The following is a 24,410-nucleotide window of genomic DNA, read 5'->3' as shown; positions in this document are numbered from 1 at the left end:
ATTTCTCTGCGTTTGCCGTATTTTTTACTCGACCAACCAACTCAAACTCATTTCACATTTCAGTTTGAAGCTGGTTTGGTCCGAACGGGTCGGGATGGACGAGTCATACCTGCCCAGGAAGAAGGCCACGTAGAAGAGCGAGGAGAAGAGCGTGAAGAACTGGAAGGTGAACATCTTGACGGTGAAGCTTCTCTCCGTGGCAGCAAACGAGCGAGTTTTCTCTGCACACACACACACAAATCTTTTCGATGACAGCCATTGGAACATTGTTAAGAATTTTCCAAACCTTCCCACAACCTTCCATAAATGCTGCAGGACTGGATTTCTGGACTGTAATGGTTTGATATGGATTGAACCGTATTGTGATGACGGTTCACACATCTTCAATCTTTACCCTAATCAATCATTGTGCAGATGTGAGACGTCTCACCGCAGACATCTTCATCCTTTTCTCCTCAAAGGTTTCTTCCTCGACTAACTCGCCCAGATTATGACCATTTTAAAACTTTCCCATGACTTTTCAAAAGGGTACAACCAGTAATCAATAAAGAATAAAACAATTATTTCTCACCAATTTCACACAGCTTGAGGGCCACCCATCGGTTTACCTGTGAGGAAGGCAGACCTCCATAAGAGCTCCATCCAACAGGCTGATACCTCTAGTGTTCAGGGTGTGTGTGTGTGTGTGTGTGTGTGTGTGGGTCACCCGGGTCATGAGCTGGATGGTGATGTAGTGCAGGACGGCTCCCAGGGCCACGGCCACCGTGTTGGCGTGATTGCTGAGTAACTCCCAGCTCCCCTCAGCTATCAGTGGGGACGCAATCACCCGGAAGACCACCAGGGCGTGAGCCAGCCCGATGATCAGCATCAGCTGCAAGGTGGGGGGAAACACACACACACACACACACACACACACACACACACACACACACACAATCACTCTCATTGGCTGGCGTACCAACACGTTTTAAAACAATGTCAGTAATCATTTTCTACATTTGGAACGTGCTTTCCAGTTTGTTGTTTGTTTTTACTTACTCACAAAATTTATACTTTTACTGTTTGCAAAAAATGTACCCGTTTTACTATTTCTGTTTATTGTCATTAACATGTAGCTCACAATCCCCACAAATCCACAGAGTTTCTCCTTAATCCTTGTCGTTTCCATGGTGCTCATTTTAACCTCTGGAGACCCGGCGTCCTCATATGAGGACATTCCATTTTTCCTTCCCTACACCTCATAGGTCTTTTATTTAAAGTATTTTCTGTTTAAAGACAATGTTTTATACATTATACCCCACTAATCCCACAAAGCAAGGAGACATTAAAAAGGCATACGCAATAAATGTCCGTGTCTCAGGAGGATATCCTAAACATCCGTACTGTATCTGTACGTGATCATCATCATCATCCTCACCATGAGCGTGACCAGGGTCAGGACCACAGTGCTGATGAGGTACGAGTGTTTGTAGGGCTCAGGCTGACAGTCCGGATTGTTGATGACTTCCAAAATCAGCTCCTCCTGTCCGCAGGAACACAGGCAGAGATTCATGTTTACACCACAAACCAAGCTGTGTCTCTGTCTGTCCCTTAATGGACGGGACAGAGGGACGGTGGTTGTGGACGATCCCTTGCTTTATGAATGACCCTCCTGCTTTATAGCTAAAGGTTTCATGGAGCCTTTTACCTCCTCCTCACACCAGTCGTAGACCTTCCAGTTGGAGACGTGAGTGGCTCTGTGTCTCTTCCACAGCTCCAGGAACAGAGTGGCTGTGGACACGACGCAGCGACGCCGTCAATCAGAGAGCAATCACACAGACCAAACATCTCATTGTGTCACACGGGGACATGCGCTCACCCCAGATCGCCATGAACATCGCAAACGCTACGGTGCCTTCGTTGTCAAACAGGTGGCTGACCTGCGTGGACAGAGACGTGCGGTCAGTAGGGACCGGCCGGCGAGCGCGTTAACGTACGCTAACGGGAGCTCACCTTAGCGTAGGAGCAAGTGTCCGACAGCTTCCACACCGTACAGCTCTTATCACATCTGGGACACATGATGATGCCCGATTCACAAACTTCCTTGCTGAGGAGAAGAGGAAGAAGACAGACGAAGACAGATTGAATCCGTGTTTTGTTTGACACCTACAGACTCTAAGGTTTTTTTCACAATTGAACATTACATTTCGTTTGGCCACAAGACAAAACTCTTTACCAGTTCCAGAAAATTCACTTCATAAAAAAGTAAACACTAATGTTTTGGGTTTCTTTAAAAAATTAGAAGTATCAGATAAATCAATAAAATAATATTGATTTAAATAATAAATAATAATTTAAATAAAATAAAATAAAGTTTTTTAAGAAATTTCCTCTGCACTTGGTCGTCATGACATCAATCAATCCCCAATGACAGTTCATTTCCAGCTTGTTTTGAATGTTATTGTTCAGGTTGAACTATCCTGCACATCTGTGTCACCACACATGGCGGCCAGCAGGGGGCGTGACTCACATGAGAGGGTTTGTGTTGAAGAAGGCGAGGCCGTACAGGAACACCACCAGGCCCAGAGCAGCAGCTGGGACCAGCAGCATGGTGTACCAGCCCAGCCACAGGTAGTACAGAGCCACCTTCTCCCCAAAGTAACGCCTACACTCACACACACACACACACACCTGTCAGTGCATATGTCTGTCTTAAATGTACACATGAGAGACACACTGTGTAAATGTTTGAACATTTCACTGAAAAAATGCAACAGGAGACGATTGTGCTTTGTTCAATCAGTTATGCTGTCACACACACATGCACACACACACAGGCACACACATGCACACACACACAGGCACACACACAGGAACATGCACACACACACACACATACACACAAACAGACACATGCACGCACACACACACACTGACCCATGCACACACACAGGAACATGCACACACACACACACACACACTGACCCAAGCACACACACAGGAACATGCACACACACACATGCACACAGACACATGCACACTAGCACAAAAACACACAGACACATACACACACGCACACAGACACATATACACACATGCACACACACACACTCACCTGACGTCACTGACCGGCTGTCCGTTCAGTCTAAACAGACCCGACCATCGAGCCCACTTCCGTCTCAGCTCCTTCTGTATCCGCCTCTAAGGATCATGGGAGATATCAACATGAAGAGGCGAGGTTAATACACAGTAAAGATGTCTTCAAGTAACGTCTGATGTTTGTTAAGATGCATCACATCCAAAGATCTCATGTGGGTTCAGATGATCTGAAGAGTCAAACCACATAAGAAATATAAAATCAGAAGTTAACAACATTACAGATGTGTTCAATCCTCAACAGGTCAAGTCATCAGCAGGTTACCGTGGCAGCAGAAGTGTCAAAGGCTCCTTCACTTCACAGCTGATGTTTGTTTTTCCAGGAGCGATCAGTTATCAGTTATCAACATGATAACAAAGTACTAAAGTGCAAATGTAAACACGCCTGAAACTGACTAACATCCTCTCATCTCACACACGCCGACCTGGAGACTGAGAACTGAACCTGTAGATCTGTCCCTGCTTCCCATGAGAGCAGATGTTCTGTGTATAGATGTGCAGAGAACGTGTGAAGCTGTAAATGTTCAATCAGGTCCTCTCACCTCATGGAGGCAGAACATGGTCTCGAACACGCCCTCCTTCATCAGGTCCTCCAGCGTCTCTGTGAGGAGGGACAAAGACGGGAAAGGATGATGACTGCTGTTGTGAAATGTGAAGATATACTGAGTGACTATTTACGATTTCTTCTTCTGCTCACCTCCAGTGTTGATGGAGGTCTGAAGAAGAATGAAATGGACGATTCGGATCCTGAGAGAAACCAGAAACGAGCACAGCTGGACTCAAGACTGTGATGAGTTCAACTTATGAGTATAAATTATGTCTCCAAGAAGTCTGCGTGTGTGTGTGTGTGTGTGTGAGTCTGTACCGCGTAGCTTGCGTGACGTTGCCCTTCATGTCATCCGAGTTGCAGGAGTCTGAGACCTTCAGCAGGTATTTGTACTCCTCAAATATTTCCTTGGGTGCCCGCACACCAAAAAAAATCTTGTCATCGTGGACGACTTTCTAACGCACAACAGACAACAAACACGTCAGCGGGAAGTTTGCAACCTGTGGGGCGCGAGCGGTTCATCACTGAGAGGAAACTCACAGTGATGGCCATCTTCTTCTTCTCCAGCTGCTGGATGAACGCCTGCTGCTTCTGAACCTTGAGGAAGTTGTCATTGTCGTGGTCGTCCACCTTCTCGGCCACCAGCACGTAGTCGTACGTCCTGTGTGTGGCCTGCACAGACGCAAAACATCGCCCGTGAGAAACGCCTCAAGCCAACGATAAATGAATAAGACATAAAAGTAGTGAGGTGCTTAGGTTCATAAACTCATCTACATCCATCTATGTGTCCTTCTTTCCATCCAGCTTAAGGATCTTTGGGTTTGGAGCCGTTTGTGAGCCAATAAAGGAGATAGGACATGTAAATAAGAGCGCCGGAGGGAAACAGAAGAAACATGAAGCGTGTGTTGTATCTGTGAAGCAAAGGTGTGATAAGTCATGCAGCTCTGTGTCTGTAGCTCTCTGTGTCTGCTCTGTATCGGCTCTGTATCTGCTCTGTTTGCATGTTTGATGCAGAGCTCCGGCTATCTGCTCGCTTCAGGGAAAGTGTCCGGGAAGGTGAGACCGCCGGGTTCTCACCGGCAACAGGTGCTGACGCTCGTGGTACTTCTGTCTGTCCCACATCTCCAAGTCCTCCTAGAGAGAGAGAGAGAGAGAGAGAGAGAGAGAGAGAGAGAGAGAGAGAGAGAGAGAGAGAGAGAGAGAGAGAGAGAGAGAGAGAGAGAGAGAGAGAGAGAGAGAGAGATGCTTGCATGTCATTGTTCCCCTCCTGTGTGAGGAAGATAAGAAATGAATGATTGATTGGTTGACACGGATCTGTGGCGGCGTGTAAGCGTCCCTGCTGACTGATTCTGATGATGCGTCGGCGTGTTGAACAGCCCCATGATGACCTCTCGTGTCTCGACCTGCAGGAGTTTGTTTTGGGTTCAGGCGTGTTTGTCATTTGCATTTGTAAGCCGACTCAATTATCTCATCTTTTTTTCTCTGTCTCTTTGGTTGATCTCTGCCTCTTTAAGGACCTTCTGCTTCTGGTTTTGCTTTCTCAAATGAACTGACCGACCTGTTCCAAGTGTTGTTGAGCGAGACACTGAACTGCTGCTGCTGCTGGTGCAGTGACATTCTCTAGTCTGCAGGTTCTGACCTGTTCTCCCTCTCTCTCTCTCCCTCGCTCGCCCACTGCTCGTCATTGTCCCATGTGTCAGATTATTTTTGTTTGTGATTCTTCTTCTCGCTGATCCTATTTTTAGTTCCCGCTGATCTTTATCTGAGCAGCGAGCTCAGAGAGGTGAACTTTAGCACGGGTGTGACACCGGCTGCTCTACGGAGCAGGAACCTGTTTCACTGCAGGGGGGAGGGGGGGGGGGGGGGGCTGAAGAAAGACCAGGACCCTCTAACCTACTTTACCTAAGTCTTGTTTGGACACGAGTCCTCTAAGTCTAAGATGAGTCAGCCGATGTGAACGTTCAGCCTTTCATCTGTGGCACCAAAGATAATGAGCTCTGTTTTGTTCTTATTTGGTTGAGGACTTTGTCAATGCACTGGCACAGGAAATCCATAGAACCATGGCAATTTGATAAACCATCCTGTGAAACCGGTTATACAAAAATCTCTTAACTAATCACAAAGCAGCAGTAGAGAGCATTCATTAGCTTTGTTTACACGCTCAGACGTGATGCGGGTCTGACTAACACCATTACTCGGGCACAAGACATGTGAGTGACAGCTCCGCATCACTCAGAGACCAAGCTCAGCATGAAGATTCATCTCTGTGGTCAAACATCTCAAACTTGTATCTTGTTTCTCTCAGACCACGTCTCAGATCTCACTCCTCCGCACAGGCGCATATCGCCGCCGTCATCATTCCTTCATCATCGTTCCGTCTGTCGGTCTAAAGAAACACATGGAGCAGCTACAGTGCGAGCTGAAGCTAAGCTGCAGTGAGCGAGCCGTGACCTTTGTGTCATTCCTGAGCGTGTGGATCAGGTTTTCGGTTGAAGGCTCGTGTGGCCTTCAGGGCAGAGCTGCATTCACACCCCCATCTACCTCAGGACGCAGACTTACATGAATGTGAATCACTACAGCCAAAGCCCCTATTTACACACACACACACCCCTGCACTCTGAGGGCCCCTGAATGAGACCGGCTCCTCCCTTTGACGGGTCAGTTCAGCGGTACGCTGGTTTTTAGTGAGCATTCTGGTGAGAAATGAAGTCGTCCTTCTTCTCGTCCATCGCTGCTTCTTTGCATCGTAGTGACAGTGATATGTGATGTGTTCAGCAACAATTGTAGTTTGATATTTTTCCCAGATCAGTTCAGGATGTTTTTCATAGCTGATGTGTTCCTAACATGCGTGTAGGGTGAATGTCTTTCATTTCATCTTCATCATCCTCATCAGTTTGGGCACTGACCAAACTGTGTGTGTGTGTGTGTTCTGTTCCTACTGGTTTACACACTTGATTTGAGCGACGGGATGCTTGGATCAATCTCCAGACACAAATGTTTAACAGAGTCGTTACTATGGAGATCAGATATTAGTTATTGAACGTTTCCTGAAACATTCCTGGTCTTTTCTGGACTCAGACTCTTGAACATCACACTGCTGCATCTTGTGTGTTGTGTTGCCACAGCACATGTGCTTCATCACATCAATGGTGGATAAAGGAACTTCAAAAAACTAAAGATATCTCATTTAAAACGTATTTGTTGTAAATACTTGAATAATAACACTTTCTGACATTATTCTCAGTGTTTATGCGTTACGACTCAATTCTCAATTTGATCTCAAAGTAGCCCCAAATTCTCGTCGTAATGTTGACAAGAGTAGAGAAGTAAACGCACATGTTATTATTTTATAAAGGATACTGACTAACACGAACACAAACATGACTTATCCACTAATAGAAACAAAACAAAGGAGCGCAATGACTTTCGTTTCCCTGCACGCGGACTCAAAGTGTGTGTGCGTGCGTGCGTGCGTGTGTGACGCGACTCTTTCTTGGTAAATAACGTCACCCAGGTGGTTGTCGGTCGGTTCTTCTTACCTCTGCTGTCTTGTAGAACATGTTGGACTGTTTGCGTTGGTTGCTCTTCAGTTTACAGCATCCGGGCAGAGGAGACATGTTTCTGTTCTCTGCTCTCAGGTGTCGCGTCGCTCCATTGCGCCACCTTGATGAAGACAGCGACCTGAACGATCACAACTTTACTTTATACTCTTTTCCTCTGTGTGTGTGTGTGTGTGTGTGTGTGTCTCTCTCTCTCTCTCTCTCTCTCTCTCTCTGTCTGTCTCTCTGTCTGTCTCTCTCTCTCTGTCTCTCTCTCTCTCTCTCTCCGCGTCTCTCTCTCTCTCTCTCTCCCCACTTCCGCGTCTCCGCGCGGCTGCAGGTAAGCGCCCGTTCGCCTCACCTGCAGCCGCTGACGTCACTACACGCCGAGGAAGAGGCGGAATCCCGTGTGTTGCATTCAGGATTCTAGACAGACATCGGAAATGTGAACTCCACTCCTTGAGTCAACAGCTGGATGGCGGAGTAGCAGCTGTTCGTGTTGTTATTGATATATTGAGGAGGAAAAAAAAGTGTATATTTCAAGGGAGAAACTAGAAAATGTTACGAGAATATAGTGATCCTATATATTGATGTGATTTTGGTTTCCAGGTGCCAGTTAATGCCAAAGGTTCCAGCTCAGGTGAGGCGATGTCTCATGTTAATAACATGTGACCATGACTCATAAAGCCTGGATAAGTGGGGGCAATGATCTATCTAGGTGTAGGAACAAGACAATTACGTGGCCAGGCAATAGGAAGATGGCGTGGGCACAGAAGGTCACCTGGTCCTAGAACGGGCTGTCAGATCCTCTTACTATGAAATCTATGAGCCGCACTTTAGACCCGATCGCCCTGTAGACCCGATCGCCCTGTAGGCCGGATCGCCCTGTAGACCTCATCGCCCTGTAGACCCCATTGCCTCGTAGACCCCATCGCCCCGTAGTCCCGATCGCCCTGTAGGCCCGATAGCCCTGTAGGCCTGAACGCCCTGTAGACCCGATAGCCTTTCAATCTGCAATGCAAACCCCTTCTGACGCATCAGCAGGCGGTTGAACAGTGCGACCATTTAGCTGTTCCATGGCGATCATGCAAAGAGCTCAAACGTTTTCATGACACGACCATTAAAATGCAAAACCACTTCCAAACGAGATCCGATCTGCAAAACCAACGGTATTATGACATCAACAGGCACACTGAGAGAGACACTGACATTTAACTGATGAATGGTTGCTCAGGGTCTCTGCTTGGTTTTGGTTGTGGCCTTGTTGTTGTTGTTGTCTCCTTTATCTTCTGGCCTTCTGGACCATAATACATCCAGGAGGTTCTCCAGCTCCATCTCTGACAGGAGCCAGTTGTTCTTCATGTTGTGTTCAGGCGTCTGTTGCCTCCACACTGACTCACCTGTGTCTCTGCCCAACAGCACCACTCCATCCTTTGGTCCTTCTCCTTCTTCACCTCTATTTTCTCAGTTTTCTATTTTTTCTTTCATTTTCTACACTGCTTTTTTTGGGTTTCCTATTCTCTCATTCTTTTTCTTCACCTCCTTTTGCACATTTTTCTATTCTCTCGTTCATTTGCTCCACCTCCATTTTCTCGTTTGTCTATTCTCTTTTTCTCCAACTTTTTTCCCTATATTTTCTATTCTCTCGTTCTTTTTCCTTCACCTCCTTTTTATCTATTTTCTATTCTCTCCTTATTTTCACCTCCATTTTCTTGTTTTTCTATCTATTCTCCCAAAGAGGGAGAAAGGAAAACTGAGAAAAAAGGTGAAGAAAATGAATGAGAGAATAGAAAAAGGAGAAAATGGAGGTGAAGAAAATAAACGAGATAGGAAACTCAGAAAAAAGTGAAGAAAATGAACGAGAGAGTAGGAAACTCAGAAAAAGAGGTGAAGAAAATGAACGAGAATAGAAAAATTTAAAAAGGAGAAAAAGGTGAGGAAAAAGAACAAGAGATAAGAGAACAAGAAAAATAACGAGAATAGGAACATGAAAAACAAGAAAAAGGAGGTCAAGAAAAACGAGATTAGAAAAATGGTAAACGGGAAAAGGAGGTACAGAAAAAGAACAAGAGAACAGAAGAGAAAAAGGGAGGTGAAGAAAAAGAACAGGAGAATCGAAAAACTGAAAAAGGAGGTGAAGAAAAAGAGAACAAGAAAATGAGGAAGAGAATGAAAAAAATGACAGAAGAATGAGAAAATGAGAACAAGGAAAGAAAGAAACGATAGAATAAGAGGGAAGAGAAGAAGAAAGGACAGCTTTGTACTAAACTACGTCCATGTTTCACCAGGCTCTTCTTCATTCTTTCTTCACCCTTCACACTTCCATCAGGCTCTTCTTCTAATGCATCACAGCACGTTCTTCAGTAAACGTATGTCTAGTTTGCCCCCTACAGGACAACGTAGAAACTGCAGTTACTTACATAAAGTTAGTGAAACGTTCTTGGCAGAGGAGTGTTGGAACTCAAACATCGGGAGCCGCAGACACATAGACTTTGTTGTTAGAGATGTTAGAAATCCGAGCTTACGACTTCACCAACGGCCTGAGTACTGAAAACTATAGCTCACTAAATCCACTTCACACTAACATGTAGTCATTACGGATGAGTCAAAGCAGAAGCAGGGGATTTACTTCACCAGACATCCAGATAAGGAGAACACATGACCTCTGTGCTGTGAGAGGGAACGTTTCGACATCCTATAAAACTATTATTCTTTCCACTATTTATCAAATAGTGGAAATTCAATCTGCCCTGGTTTTTCTGCAGTGATAAATGAATAAATATTTTATAAACTCCTGTGGCATGGTAAACTATCCTGGTTCCATACGTGTACATAAACATGAGATCAGAAACAGCAGCACTAACATCATCATAATAATAATCATAATAACAACAAAGTGTTTATGAAAGGAAGAACGGGCAGCCAGGTCTCATTTTATTACTAAAGCAGGTGAACACAAACAAACACAAGGAGCTTCACCTCTGACCTCTGTGTCTTCCTCTAGATGTTCTCCATCTCTTCAGGTCTGTAGGTTTCTAAAGGACTCTGGTGGATCCATGTTGTTTTTTCCTCTACAGCACAAAGATAGAAGTTCTGCCCTCCACAATAAAAGCACAAAGTATCTCCTGTATTCACGAATAGAACTGCACAGGAAAGTGACTATGAGATAGAGATCCATGAAAACATACAGAGGCTTCAGGGTCAAAGGTCAACATATGAGTATGTACCTAAGCTTCTCTCTTCATGTAGAGGAGCTTTAGAGGTCCATGGATCCATGAGGGTCCATCAGAGACCTGCAGGACTTTGGAGCAGCATGAGTGACCAGAGAAGCTCAAACTGACATGAAAACATCTGTGACTTGGTTCAGACGCAATTTCCCCTAAAATACAATGTACATCAATCTATTATCACTTAAAATATTCACTTGAATTTTATTCCAAACCTCGATGAGGACCAAGCTACAGAATGGAGCCATGAAGAAGACTGACTGAGCTATGTAGAGTTACATCAACACGTATGTAGCAGTGTGTGTGTGTGTGTGTGTGTGTGTGTGTGTGTGTGTGTGTGTGTGTGTGTGTGTGTGTGTGTGTGTGTGTGTGTGTGTGTGTCTCATGTTCTGCCCTCAGCGGTCGTCATGGTCACAGTTTTTCCTGTAGTTTTTCCGGTTTGTCTTCTTAAAGGAGACAAAACTGGAGACAAACTGAGGCGTGACCTTCTTTTCCTCTTCCTCCTCTTCCATTTCGCTTCCTAGTTTCTCCCTCTTCCCGGCTTTCTTTCCTTCCTTCCCTTCTCCCTCCTCAGCATCTGGACGCCTTATGGCCTTCTTCTCTTGATCCTCCTCCTCTAGGTGACTCAGGCTCTTGGCTGTCTCTCTCTTCTCTATGCATCCATGCATTCTCTTACGCCCGGTCCTTCCTCGCTCACGGCCTTCCTCATCCTCTTCCTCCTTTAGGTGGCTGAGGTGCATCTTCTTGTTCTTGTCTTGAGCAGATGACTCCTCTGGGTTCTGCTCTCGGCCGGACCGACAGGGCTTAGAGAAGATGATCTTCTCTTTGGTGCTGCAGGACACGGGGCTGCTGGACTCCTGGCCCTCTTTCTTCTTCTGCAGGCTGGCCAGGAACTCTTGGGCCACCGCTCTGTTGGTGCGGTCGCTGGTCTCGGCCACGTCCTCCAGGCTGTAGTGGGTCCAGCGCTCCGGGTGCGCCACGTAGTCCGGTACGGCTTTTTTGGCCGGCGTTGCACAGCTGCTCACCAGAATCCGGCCCTTGCTACTGGCCACCGGGGGCAGCGGCCGAGCGAAGACTCCGTCTATCACGTTGTCCTGTCCCAGCGCTGAAGACGCCAGCTTGGCGGCGCTGTCCAGGCAGTCGAAGATGCTGTGACTGCGGTCGGAGAAGTCGGAGCCGCCGCCCTTCAGACTGAACACGCTCTTAGCTCTCTGCCCAGCAGGGGGCGCAATGACCGGAAACTCATCTTCATCCTCATCGCTTGAGGAATAGGCCTCAGGGTCAAAGGGCGTGTTGTTGACTTCTTGTTCTTCACTCTCAGAGTCGTCGCTGGCTGACAGGCTGTCCAGCTCAGCCTCATCCAGGCTCTTCTGCAGCTTCTCCTCCTTCTTCTGATCACACATGCTGCTGTGGACTCACACTTGGCTGAATGGAGAACCTGGAGAACAAAGGAGACCATGGACTGATCAGACTTTAACCTTTAGACACTGAAAAAGCCACACAAAGTCCAGCATGGAGGAGCCAGCATCAGTCAGCAGATCCACAACAGAGCAGAGGACTGAGGACATTCAACATAAACATCCAGGGTTTCCTCTTCAAAGCTCAAACTAAACACAATAAAACTTAACGCTCCAAACACACAGTGTCACGCTTATTACTAAACGCCATGACTCCCTCGTCACACAGGTTCTGATCAGGAGCTGTGGTTCCGCTCCGTGCAGCTTTGGGTCACAGTATGAACCCAAACTGTGCGTACCCGAACTGTGACGTCACACATCAGCTAACAACAAATCTACCAGCACCTGCACACACAACTCATTGAACACAGCTGATGTGTTGGGGATAAGCTACATACACGTAGCGACGCTACTAACCCAGCTACCTGACCGCAAAGCTACAGATACAAACTCGTAGCGAAGCGGAATGACGGGACTTGCTCGGCCATTAGCTCGCTCGCTCGTTAGATAGTAACGGTGTGTTTGCATCATTCGAATCCGAGCCGTAACCCGAACCCGTGACGAGGCTAAAGCTACACACGGTGCCGTGCCCCTTAAGACTGTGGGCTCCGGTGTCTTCCGCCCTCGTATGTACGTCGTTCTGGAAAGAATGTAGCTTTTGCAGTAGCTTACCGTTTTCCACAGGTAGCGGAGTAGCGGGGGAGTCACTGTGGCCGAACTCAGAACACAGACAAGCACATTCAGCTCTCAAACGCACCGCCGCCATCAACAAATCCCAGCATGCATCACTTTCAGGTCACCTCGCTTTGCCTTATGGGAAATGTAGTCTATGTGGATACTTTCGCTGAGGCTTTTCCCATTTAAAATGAAAATCCACATATAATGTTTTACGTGATTTCAGAATTTAGACGATTGTTTTATTGTTAACGTTTTAATTTTCAAACACAGAAATCAACGTGAGCGCTTGACTTGGTTTAAAAAGCAGGCTCTTTTTGAAGCTATAATGTAATTGTTACTTATTAAAGGCACTATTTTCTATGTTACTTTTTCTATTGTCTCGTTGTTCTTGTTTTTTATTGAGAGACTGAACAGCAAAAGTGACATTTCTATTCTATGATCTGCGCATGCTCCCGTACTGCATTGTCATTGGCTGCCACAGCGGAGGGGGAGGGGCGTTACCAAGCCGGGCCTCTCTGATTGGCTGCTGAGACTAAAACCGGGGAAAGTTTGAAAGTATTTGGGTGTGAGCAGAAAAGTGTGTGTTTGTGTGTGAAAGCGCCGCGACATTAACGCTACTAAAGGCTTCCCTCGCCGCTACGAGCCGCAGAGACAAACCGCTCATCTGATTCTACCATGGAGGAGCCCCAGTCTGCCGGCAGCCTCTCAGAGAGCCCGGGAGAAGCGACGCTGGTGGATTTCGAGTCTTTCGTTCACGTCGAACTCGAGTTTGAAAGCAACGACGACACTCCTGCAGCGGGACACGAAGCTTCAGGTCCAAAACAAGGTTCGTCTCACCTCACTGCATTATTATACTTTAAAACGTTTCTTAAAAAGTTAACGGGAGCGTTGGTGACGTCATTTACCTAACCTACTTTCCACTCTTATGAAGACGGCGGAAAGTGGAATGTAGAAGCTGGTGTAGCTAAACTGCACTTCAAACTGTTTACTTCATTACAGTGGGAATGAATCTGAGACAGGGAGACAGGCAGACAGGCAGAAAGACGTGTTGTCAGACAGAAGACGGCCCTCAGCCATACTGGTGTCACCTGTTCCACCTGTTGCAGAGTTCCTATCTAACAGAAGAATGCAGCTCATCTTTGTCTCATCTCTGCCTTCCACTACAGAGCTGTTTCACAATGAAGATGAGGGGCATGACAGAAGTGAGAATAGCGAAGAGGATGATGATGATGATGAAGAAGACGAGACGGATGACAGCGGCACAGACAACTTCAACACGGAGAAGACGGGGACGCAGCTGCAGAGGAGCGAGCGCCTGGGAGGGACTCGCTCCAGTCTCCCCGACACCTTCCAAACCAACCACCTCCTGTTCTACGAGAGGTTCAAGGCCTACCAGGACTACGTGCTTGGTAATGACAGCCAGGTGTCTGAGCTTCACATCAGCACCTGAACGCACTACACAACAGCTGTCAGCAGTGTTTGTAGTTTGTTTGCAGCAGAGCCTCAAGTGTGTAGAAGTAACATTTTGTGTAACCTTCCTACAATGTTCCCTTGTGTCCAGGTGACTGTAAGCCCTCAGAGGTGAAGGCCTTCATCGCAGATTACCTGGAGAAGGTGATGGAGCCGTGCGACTGGCAGACCCTGTGGTCGACTGACGTCTTTGATGTTCTGCTGGAGGTCAGTGTGTGTCTGAACTGTTATCTAGTCTCATTGTTTGCAGAGGAACACTGTTAGTCAGACTTACAATCCATTTTCATCCTGTATGACCCGAGGAACCGTTTGTCTCCCCTTGTTTCTCCTCTCAGGTGTCTGACGTGGACTTTAAGGAGCTGAAGGCGTGTGTGAGGCCCGTGCTGCCTCTGCAGTGTGAGGCTAGGGGCTGCGAGCTGGACGAGGAGGCTGTGCAGGCTCTGCTGGAGGCAAACAAGCGCAAGGTCCCGCTGCAAGAGCTCCAGGTGGTCTACGAAGAGTCGGGGGACTTTGACCAGACCGCTCTGGCTATCGAACACCTCAGGTGTGTGTGTGTGCCTGTGAACTATAGAGGCCATGTTTAGATCGCAGCTCTTACCTTCAAATTTAATGTTTACATTAAGGTTTTGCTGTTCAATGTCTGTTACACACTTGTTCACCACAAGATGGCAGACAAGGTGTGTGTGTGTGTGTGTGTGTGTGTGTGTGTGTGTGTGTGTGTGTGTGTGTGTGTGTGTGTGTGTGTGTGTGTGTGTGTGTGTGTGTGTGTGTGTGTGTGTGTGTGTGTGTGTGTGTGTGTGTGTGTCACCGTGACTACCTTCTGTGTCACACACACACACCTGCTCCTCCAGAATGGGACTGCACACACTCATCAGTTCAGCTGCTGCGTCTTGCTGAGGATGAAGGCTGCTCACTAATTGGCAGATGATTCCTTCTTCACATCCTTCATACGTTGTCGTCCCCTACAGATTTTTCTACAAGAACATCTGGAGGACGTGGGATGAGGAAGACGAAGACGACGATTTTGACTATTTTGTTCGTTGTGTGGAACCTCGCCTCAGGCTGTGAGTGCTCCTGTCAATCAAACACACATTGTGTCTTATATCATCCAAATACATGTGAGCATCTTCATCATCATCATCTTCATCATCTCTTCCCCCTTCTCCCTCAGCTGCTACGACATCTTGGAGGACCGAGTCCCGACGGGCCTGGTGGCAGAGTACCAATCCCTGCTGGATCGCTGCTCCCAGTGCTTCCACAGGTTCTCCCTGCTGCGTAGCGACCTGAGCACCGACTCGGACTCTGAGCTGGACAACGTGTCCATGGTGGAGGGCCTGAAGCTGTACGAGCAGCTGGAAACCTTCAAACGCAAGCTGCACATCCTGGAGAACCCTCTGCTACGGTAGGACGCTTGGTTCACGCGTGTTTGTGGTCCCTGCTCCTCTTCCTCCCCCTGTGTGCTGACCCCTCCCCCCCCCTCCTCCTCCTCCAGGTACGTGCTGGGCTACAAAGGGAACGCCCGGCAGCAGTGCGTGCAGAGCCGCGGGCCGAGAGAGTCTGGCATTAAGTTGATCCACGTGGTCACGGGCTCCTGCACCGCCCTGCAGCTCCAGTCCCTCTTCACCGACCGGCTGCTGCCTCTGTGTTCCACCGACGACACCGAGCTGCAGGTAGACACAGAGTCACACACTGTAACACGGGTAACCACGGCGAGCGTAAACTCAGCGGGTCTTTCCTCTCTCGTGTGTTCAGTTCCACAGAGATCCCGTGTCGGCGGTGGATTCCTGTCACCAGGATGACGTGGTGGTCGTTCTTCCGGGCCGCTACAGCGTCAGCAGCTCCATCGTCCTGCCAGACTCCGTCAACATAGAAGGTACACCATGTAGAGCCAGTTTTGCTTTGAATCCGAGTCCGCCGCTTCCTGATCGGCACAGAAGCTCCTTTGGCGGTGGCGTGTGATTGGATTGTGACTCTTACGTGTCTTCTTCCCCTCAGGCTTCGGGCTTCCTGACGAGGTGGTGATCGAGAAGAAGAGCAAGGGCGACTCGTTCGTGGAGTCCACGGGAGCCGACGTCAAGATCTCCAACATCAAGTTCATTCAGCACGACGCCATCGAAGGCATTCTGTGTGAGTACGGCTGCCGCCCGCACGATTAGTGAGGTCTGAGCGGCGTCAAGGCAACACGTATCACCTGTGACTGAACGGGCAGGAGAAAGACACAGGAAGCTGCTGGGGTTCACATACGGGGTCTTCCCTTCTTCCTGTTCTCTGGTTTGCTCACTAGGCGTGCGTCAGGGGAATCTGAGCTTAGAGAACTGCGTGCTGCAGTGCGAGACCACCGGCGTTATCGTGCGAACATCGGCCCACCTCACCATGAACATGTGCGACCTCTACGGCTCCAAGGTGAGAACCACCGGGACTCGCAGAGCTTCTTCTTCTTCTTCTTCTTCTTCTTCTTCGTGTCTCCTAAACTAAATGCTCTGTGTTCCATGCAGGGGGCCGGCGTGGAGATCTACCCCGGCAGCGTCTGCAACCTGGTGGGCAACGGCATCCACCACTGCAAGGACGGGATCCTGATCAAGGTGAGGAGAGTCCGTCAGAATCAACGGGCCGGCACATTAGAGACAGTGACTTTAGAGACGATGTCAGCGCCGTGTTTGCCACCTGTGCAGGACTTTGCCGGCGAGCTGGAGATGATGCCGTCCATCGTCATGGACAACAATGTGATCCACAACAACGAGGGCTACGGTGTGATCCTGGTGAAGTCCAGCGACCGGGAGGAGCAGAAGACTGAGGAACAATGTGACAAAACAGAAGGTAGGCAGCTTCAGAACCACGAGTCAGAGACAAACTCTCACCCAGCTGGAGCGTGATGAGGTCGCTTCCTCCTCTTCGTCCCGTGTGTGTAAGTGGAGGTTAGAACCTTCTGCTGTGAGACTCACACTGAGCTTTTCTCCAGATGACCCTGAGGGCGGACTGGTGGCCGTGGACCAGGACGGCGTCGCACATCCCCCAGAGGAGTTTGTCTCAAGCATCGACGACCTCGCCCCAGCGCCAGCGACCCCGGCGTCCAGCGGCGACGTCCAGCCCGAGCTGACGGAGAACAGCGCCGGCGGCCCCTCGGGCAGGAAGTGGCGTCTCTGCCGCCAGCTGAGCAGGAACAAGGAGGCGTGCGGCCGAGCCGTGGAGGGTCTGATGGAGCAGGAGGTGTTCGCCTCCATCCAGGGGAACCAGTTCAGGCGGAACGGCATGGGAGACTTCGGCACCTTCTTCTACTGAGACTGTGGACTGACTGAAGCCTTGAGGTAGGCTCCTGATGTTCTGATCCTCATGTTTTGATCACAATGTTCTGATCCGGATGTTCTGATCCAGATGTTCTGATCCGGATGTTCTGATCCAGATGTTCTGATCCAGGTGTCTGTGGAGGCGATTCAGAACATTAAGTTATTTCACGACCAACTTTATGGTGAAATAAATCTTGGTGTGTTTCTGCCGTGGACTGATCTGATTGATGCTGGTGCTGACGTGGAGGCGTGTGTGTGCGTGTGTGTCACTTTAGTGAGGAAACGCTGAATTCATCCCAACTTGCACAAAATGCTTTTATCTTATTTATTCCTTTGGGCTTCCAACGTCTCATTAAATGCTTTTATTTTTATTTTTAAGGTTGATTTCCAGCTGCACTGCTCACTCTGTGTGTGTGTTTGTAGTAAATTGTGTTCTTTAGTTTAATCCAGAGCACTCAGACAACTTCCTGTTGGGTTTTTCACTTCATGCTCCTTTTTAAGAGTTTTGACAAACTAGTTGTATGTTATTTTGTCACGGTGCCTAGTTGTTTTTGTTTTTTAAGGAAGTGACTTCTGTGGTGAGTAACGTCATTCAGGCTCATGTGTACATAAAAGCTTTTCACAGTTGGACTGAGTCACTAAAGTTTAAGACTCATAACTTTTGGCAATTTGTAAATGTGAATAATTTCCTGTCAATTAAAAAGCGTCTGTTAAACGTTCCCTTGTGTCGGTGTGTGTGATCCGTGCTACACTGCCCCCTGCAGGACGCGGGCGGAGCTGCTTCTGGGCCCCGTGGACCTCTGACATGAAAGAAGCTCAGATGCTTTATTTTCTTAACGATTAATCTACAGATTACTTTATTATTCGATTATCTGAGTAATCTTCAGATTTTTTTTTAATTTGTCAATATGACAATTTCCCCCAAATCAGTATTAAACTTATCTGATTGATATTTCACTTTCTTATTCAATAATCTTCTCTCGAAAACACAAATGCAACTAATCAAAGTATCTTCTGTATTATTCCACAACAACAAACTGATCATCTCTGTTGAACAGTCCTACAGAAAATCTCTCCAAAATGAAATGAAAGCATTTTCAATGCTTCAATTCAAGTAAAAGCGATTGAGGCATCTATCAACCGAACAACCATAATGAGAATAAGTCACATTCAAGTCACTTTCAGAAGGAATAACTGAGCCCCGACCTCAAGTTTAGCAGCCCGACATTAAATCATCTTGCAGTACAATAAGAGCAAAATGAGAAACACAAGAATAAATCAAGCTTTCAATCTGAACTCATTAGACAACAAACACAAACACCTCCAACGTGTTGATAATCCAAATGATGGGGACCAAAAGTAAACAGGACTTACGCGTCCTGCTGCTCCAGGTGTTGGTTCTCCTGTCACAGTGTCTTTGTTAGAGACTCTCACACTTCAGATGATCGGGGTCGAGTTTCTTCATCGGGCTCTCGCGTCATTCGACTCACGATATGCAAATGGCCGTGTTTTGTAGTCGATTACCCTCAGGTACCCCTTACGGTAACCTACAAACTTCGTTGCTGTGGAAACGATGCTCACGTTAGCTCCTGAGTGTAGCAGCAGCCTGTGGAGCTAAACGTACATGTAAGTGAAGTTTGCACGATAACAATGCAAAATAACAATAGGAATATTGAAAGTATCAAACTGTGACAACTTATCAGCTGAAATAAACATTTTATCTGTAAACATTAAACCGATGAACAGCTGGTAATGTCAGAATATTTATTATGCATATTCTGTATAATATATTTACACACACGCACACACACTTGAGGCAAATAAACATTTTAGGCAATTTATGACTACATCAAATTCATTCCACATAAGGCAAAGTGTCATTTTAATGTCAAGAGACAGAAGTATAATTTATGTACATTAAGTGATTATTAAAATATTGCTTTATCTGTAAAATAAAAATATCAGTTGACTTGTCTATAGAAAACTTCGCCACAGTGATGATCTGGCAAACTTCCTTATGAGACGACCAGCGAGGGGACCCACAGACCGGTGAACGGGTTCAGAGTCTGGGCTGTGTAAAGGCCACAGTTCTTCTTCCTCCTCTTCCTCACTGCTCCTCCTCGGCGTCTTCGTCAGTGCTCAGGCGGCTCTCCTGGACCTCCAGCTCCTCGGCGCTCACCATGGCCGGGTTGATGGCGGCGTATCTCGTGCCGTGGAACTGTCGCAAATGAATCTAGAAACGCAGACAGGACGAGCGTCAAGTCACATTAAGCCAACGCCAGAAGAAGAAGAAGAAGAGGGAGAAGAAAGACGACGTCTGGCAAAGCTCAACACGCAGTGATGCAGGACCTCCAAGATGAACTTTGACCTTTCCCACTTCTGATGCCCGCCCCCTGGCTGTGATTGGTCCAGATGTCACATGACTCCACTCTGCGCTCACCAGTCATGTGACGTTTGCACTGAGTGGGCACGAGACTGCAAAGGTCACACCTCCATAATAGTGAGCCGCTTGTACACAGGAGTCCAACCGAGTATCACTACAGAGCACAGTGAGAACTGAGGGAGCGTTTGGGTGCGTTTGATTCCTGTACTGGTGTCACATGTTTCCCCTAATAAACCAATCAGACCTCGTGTGGCTCTAAAGCTCTAAAGCACTCTGCTGACCTCTGCTCACCTCAGGTCACATGACTCACTGCCCCTCGGCTTCAAACCTACAACCCTCCATCACTTTATGGGATCAGCTGTTCTAAAGTCTTATGACTCCCGGAGCTGCACCTTAAGGATTAAACCTGATGGCGTCCGTCTCCGTGTCCTCACCTGGATGTATAGGTTGACCTCTGCACTCCGGCACAGGTACGGGAAGTTCCCTCCCGTTTTCAGGTGAGCTCGTCTGGCGTTGGGATACAGTTTGTACATTTCCTCCTTCGCCTCCAGCGAGAGCGCGCTCTGATCGAAAACCTTCACGAGCACAAACACAGAGATGATGAAGATGCAGCACACACACACACACACACACACACACACACACACACACACACACACACACACACACACACACACACACACACACACACACACACACACACACACACACACACACACACACACACACACACACACACACACACACACGGCGTCTCTTTGCACTCACGTCTATGATCGTCACGGCGATGTCTTTTATTTTGTGAGGTTCCACGTAGGAGTTCTGACAGTTCAGTGTTAGACGTGACGCCAGCTCGCTTTGGTTTAGGCTCTCCAGCTACAGCACAGGCACAAAACACACACACACACACAGCAGCGTTCAACAGCACTGCTACTTACCTGGGATTCGACCCCAGTCATTCAGTTCATCATCAGAATTTACCACTTAATCCCAATTCACAAACTTTGCAAGTGAATTGTCAAAGTAACAAAAGTATTTTCAAAATAAAAGCACAGTGAAACATTGGCCTCCTCCTCCTCCTCCTCCTCACATGAACACCGAGCAGCTGAAGGACTCGCACCAAGTCTCAGGTCTTACCCTGTCTACCATGAAGTCAATAGCGTCGGCCATTTTGGGGTCCATGGGTCCTTTAGCAAAGTTCCCCAAGACCGTCTTCTTCAACATGAACGCCGGCATCAACCAAAAACTGAGGAGGCCGAGAGACACAAGTTACTGGGTGATGGGACGAGCAGCAGGGGAACGGTGTGGGAGGTGAAAAGCGTACGAGTGTGTCACCACCTGTTTGCAGACCACGACTGGTTAAAGATGGACGTGTCGCTGAACGAGTTGCAGAGGATCAAGGAGTGAACCCGGGGGGATTTGTGAGTGCACTCGGCAAACTTCTGGGCCAGGAACCCACCCAAGGACGCGCCGAAGAGATGGACCTTCACCACAGGAGAGAGAGAGAGAGAGAGAGAGAGAGAGAGAGAGAGAGAGAGAGAGAGAGAGAGAGAGAGAGAGAGAGAGAGAGAGAGAGAGAGAGAGAGAGAGAGAGAGAGAGAGAGAGAGAGAGAGAGAGAGAGAGAGAGAGAGAGAAAGAGAGGCGGGGTGAGAGTGATAGAAGGGGACATGGAGAGTGAGGGAGAGAGAGAGAGAGTAAGGGGAGTGGGAGAGAGTGAGGGAGAAAGGGGGGGAGAGAGAGAGTGAGGGAGAAAGAAGGGGGAGAATGAGTGAGAGTGAGAGTGACAGAGAGGGGGACAGAGAGGGAGAGAGTGAGGGAAAGAGAGAGAGAGAGAGAGAGAGAGAGAGAGAGAGAGAGAGAGAGAGAGAGAGAGAGAGAGAGAGAGAGAGAGAGAGAGAGAGGCGGGGTGAGAGTGATAGAAGGGGACATGGAGAGTGAGGGAGAGAGAGAGTGGGAGTGAGGGAGAGAGAGAGAGAGTAAGGGGAGTGGGAGAGAGAGTGAGGGAGAGAGAGAGAGAGAGAGAGAGGCAGGGTGAGAGTGATAGAAGGGGACATGGAGAGTGAGGGAGAGAGAGTGGGAGTGAGGGAGAGAGAGAGTAAGGGGAGTGGGAGAGAGAGTGAGGGAGAAAGGGGGGGAGAGAGAGAGTGAGGGAGAAAGAGTGAGAGTGAGGGAGAGAGTGACAGAGAGGGAGAGAGAGTGAGGGAAAGAGAGAGAGAGGGACAGAGATAGAGAGAGGGGGGGAGAGAGAGTGCGAGAGATATGGAGAGTGAGAGTGAGAGTGAGGGACAGAGAGAGAGACAGAGAGACAGTGTTAGAGAGACCACAGAGGAGAGTGAACGCGGAGACTCAGTGGGGGGTAAAGCCTGGTTTTACTTTATCCAGCTGCAGGTGATCCAGAAGCTTCCGGAATCCGTCGCAGAACTCCATGAGGTCCCAGTACACCGGGTACTGCAGCTGCAGGAAACACAAACACAACAAGTGACGTGTGACGCTGGACTTTAAGTGATTCAACCGACAATTTGAATGATTTTGGGGGGGAAATGAGTTCCGATCTAAGTCTCTGAAGATCCTGCCTGAGACGACCAGTGTTTCCTCACAGCTGTGCCTCCTTCACTGGATGCTTCCTTGTTTCCATCCTTGACCCTGCATCTTTCTACACAGCTCTACTAAGTTTACATTCTATCATAAACGCTTCTCTTGGCCTCTGCTGGGCCGGCTGAGCTCCGTTATCTGCTACACACAAACACAAAGTAGCTCTGGAGAGGGTCCCACTCACCGAGATGACCCTGTAGCCCCGGCCGGTCAGAGCCAGGACCTGCTGGAAGAAGACCTCTGCCGTGCCGCTGACCGGGGGGAGGAAGACGATGGGACACCTGATGCTCTTTGGGCCGGCATCGTACAGCGACCACACCTTACTGTCGTCATCGTCAACGATAATCTGTATGAGACAAGACCGCACGGATGATGAATGGCGCTAAAATTAAACCAAAGCCTCTGAACTTCCTGATTCAGACGGTTTGTTTATGAAACCATCTGCTGCTTGTGGTTCCATTCACACGACGGCTGCAGTGACAGCTTCCTCTTTTACACACACACACACACACACACACACACACACACACACACACACACACACTGTTTAAACCAAGGTCCATTGTTAAGCCTGACTGAACACATAGACAAAGGAGTTAACTCATCAACCCCTCTTGTAACTTCACTTTAAAGCGTCTGAGCTGCTCATGTTTCATTCATTAGCTTCTTCATTTTGCTTTTACTACATTAAAATTCTCCTTTTCATTGTGTTTACATTTGAATCTATTTCCAAACTTGTTGATGTTATTTGCATGTAACCTGGTAGTAAAGAGTCTTTGAGTGTTTTCCTGTCGGCAGTGTTTCTGATCTTTGTGCTTCATCTTGAGTTTAAATAAAGACGCAGTTTGTATCAACAGACTGTTAGTTTTGTATTTTCACCGTATCACATTCTTCCCTCTAGATTTAGAGGCTCAGGGGTCGATTGAAGCTAATCCAGGCAGAAATATGGGACAAAGTGAGATTATAGTTTTCCATTCTGAGGGTTTAGATTCACTTTTAGATTTCAGCGTCGCTCCTAAACGCTGTCTTATAGTTTGAGAAAAAACAAACTTCTCTCCTTGACTTTGATACAGCTCTAGACTCTTCATCTTGATGTTTTTGTTATCTCAGAACTTGAGTGTTGTTGTAAATGTCCCACTGTATTTAAACCAGCCTGACCACGAGCAGCCTCAGTGGACTCCTCAGTCTAGTGCCTTGCTCAAGGGCAGCTTGCATGAGACACCGATCACATTGTACATGTGTGTGATGGTGGGAGGAAACCATGTCAACTCCTCACAGTATTACAGCCTCAGCTCGTCTCCACTCATGTCCATGTGCTGACCGGAAGCTTAGCTGTGATGTCATTTATCAACAAACATTTATACAGATATTCATAGTCACAAACCTTTATATAATAACTACTTGCAGTGGAAACAAATGTGACAAGATGTTACGATGCGGTAGACAGAATATCAAATTAGAGAAGCTAAAGGTATTTTGTGGGAAATAACATCTGTATTTTTCAGATGTTACATATGATATTAAAACACGGATTTGGGACCGAAGCAGCGTCGCCCCGGGTCCGGCTGGTACTCACTCTTTTCAGGGGCACTGTGCTTCTGAACAAGTTGTAGTCAGGAGACACTTTAATCTCCTCCATGTCGACAAAACATCCTGCAGAAAGAAGAGAAACACAGCGACTTTACAGAGGCTAATGAAGGAGCTAATGGAGGAGCTAATGGAGCCGCGCGCGCTAGCTAAGGGGCGGCAGGTAAGGATGTTAAGAGAGGAAACAGAGAGAAACACGGAGCCTGGACCCGCAGACAGACAGGCAGGCCGGCCCGCGTACTGACAACGCGACCCGGAGCTCGTATTACCGTGTCGCCGCGTTGGTCCGTCACCGTATCAGTGCGTTTTGCTCCATTTCTGTGCCGCTTTTCTTCGTCATATGACTGCAGCGTCACTCACTTCCGCAAAGGTCCTGCCGACCACAACACAGCGCGGCGGCCTCTAGTGGACAAACACGGCACTACTGCGGGCAGGACCTCAACAACGTCACGGTCTCTGGATTATTACGTCATTAAAACTGAGTTGACGTGAAATTGGGATGATGTCAAT

At 47.9% G+C, this 24,410-nt stretch overlaps 4 protein-coding genes across 8 annotated transcripts in view; 1 reads left to right on the top strand and 3 right to left on the bottom strand.

The window, feature by feature from the left end:
- Nucleotides 1-7,555, bottom strand: part of ano9b (anoctamin 9b) — an 11,889-nt gene extending 4,334 nt beyond the window's left edge. For both annotated transcript variants that reach the window (XM_076138510.1, XM_076138508.1), the window contains exons 1-15: nt 7,222-7,555; nt 4,760-4,816; nt 4,223-4,354; nt 4,001-4,137; nt 3,833-3,882; nt 3,678-3,736; nt 3,095-3,180; nt 2,510-2,644; nt 1,993-2,086; nt 1,859-1,919; nt 1,688-1,770; nt 1,418-1,522; nt 707-871; nt 572-608; nt 110-221 (exon numbers count right to left, since the gene is read on the bottom strand). In XM_076138510.1, coding sequence (XP_075994625.1) covers nt 110-221; nt 572-608; nt 707-871; nt 1,418-1,522; nt 1,688-1,770; nt 1,859-1,919; nt 1,993-2,086; nt 2,510-2,644; nt 3,095-3,180; nt 3,678-3,736; nt 3,833-3,882; nt 4,001-4,137; nt 4,223-4,354; nt 4,760-4,816; nt 7,222-7,299 — 1,391 coding nt within the window. In that variant the 5' untranslated portion in view covers nt 7,300-7,555. The remainder of the gene's footprint in view (nt 1-109; nt 222-571; nt 609-706; nt 872-1,417; nt 1,523-1,687; nt 1,771-1,858; nt 1,920-1,992; nt 2,087-2,509; nt 2,645-3,094; nt 3,181-3,677; nt 3,737-3,832; nt 3,883-4,000; nt 4,138-4,222; nt 4,355-4,759; nt 4,817-7,221) is intronic.
- Nucleotides 1-12,694, bottom strand: part of tssc4 (tumor suppressing subtransferable candidate 4) — a 94,966-nt gene extending 82,272 nt beyond the window's left edge. The window contains exons 1-2 of one of the 2 annotated variants that reach the window (XR_012960655.1): nt 12,578-12,694; nt 10,382-11,886 (exon numbers count right to left, since the gene is read on the bottom strand). Coding sequence is in view for 1 of the 2 variants with exons in the window: in XM_076138522.1 (XP_075994637.1) it covers nt 10,844-11,851 (1,008 nt within the window). In the remaining variant the exon portion in view is untranslated. Of the gene's footprint in view, nt 1-10,118; nt 11,887-12,577 lie in introns of those variants that run through there. The other variant, XM_076138522.1, reaches the window with a different exon arrangement.
- A 203-nt stretch (nt 12,695-12,897) lies between these two features.
- Nucleotides 12,898-17,571, top strand: shcbp1 (SHC SH2-domain binding protein 1). Of its 3 annotated transcripts, none has more exons than XM_076138521.1 (14): nt 12,898-13,409; nt 13,750-13,992; nt 14,145-14,260; nt 14,389-14,597; nt 15,022-15,117; nt 15,225-15,455; nt 15,546-15,723; nt 15,806-15,926; nt 16,049-16,180; nt 16,338-16,456; nt 16,549-16,635; nt 16,726-16,870; nt 17,013-17,358; nt 17,468-17,571. In XM_076138521.1, the coding sequence occupies exons 1-13, from the start codon at nt 13,259-13,261 to the stop codon at nt 17,330-17,332; spliced, it is 2,148 nt and encodes a 715-aa protein (XP_075994636.1). In that variant the 5' UTR covers nt 12,898-13,258; the 3' UTR covers nt 17,333-17,358; nt 17,468-17,571. The 3 variants fall into 3 exon arrangements, with proteins under 3 accessions (XP_075994636.1, XP_075994635.1, XP_075994634.1); XM_076138520.1 differs by having other exon boundaries at nt 17,454-17,565; XM_076138519.1 differs by having other exon boundaries at nt 12,899-13,409; nt 17,013-17,565.
- Nucleotides 17,572-19,087: 1,516 nt separating this feature from the next.
- Nucleotides 19,088-24,287, bottom strand: spg21 (SPG21 abhydrolase domain containing, maspardin). Its single transcript, XM_076138527.1, has 9 exons — nt 24,170-24,287; nt 23,890-23,966; nt 22,498-22,659; nt 22,095-22,175; nt 21,059-21,204; nt 20,858-20,966; nt 20,489-20,596; nt 20,155-20,295; nt 19,088-19,570 (listed from the first exon to the last, which is right to left on the bottom strand). Exons 2-9 carry the CDS (start codon nt 23,950-23,952, stop codon nt 19,445-19,447), a joined length of 936 nt encoding a protein of 311 aa, XP_075994642.1. The 5' UTR covers nt 23,953-23,966; nt 24,170-24,287; the 3' UTR covers nt 19,088-19,444.
- Nucleotides 24,288-24,410: the final 123 nt, after the last annotated feature.

Source organism: Genypterus blacodes, unplaced genomic scaffold (genome assembly GCF_046128005.1).
Source record: "Genypterus blacodes isolate CSIRO-AG114 ecotype Tasmania unplaced genomic scaffold, CSIRO-AGI_Gbla_v1 ptg000371l_1, whole genome shotgun sequence".
Lineage (NCBI taxonomy): Eukaryota > Metazoa > Chordata > Actinopteri > Ophidiiformes > Ophidiidae > Genypterus > Genypterus blacodes.
This window is presented reverse-complemented; position numbering and strand designations above follow the sequence as displayed.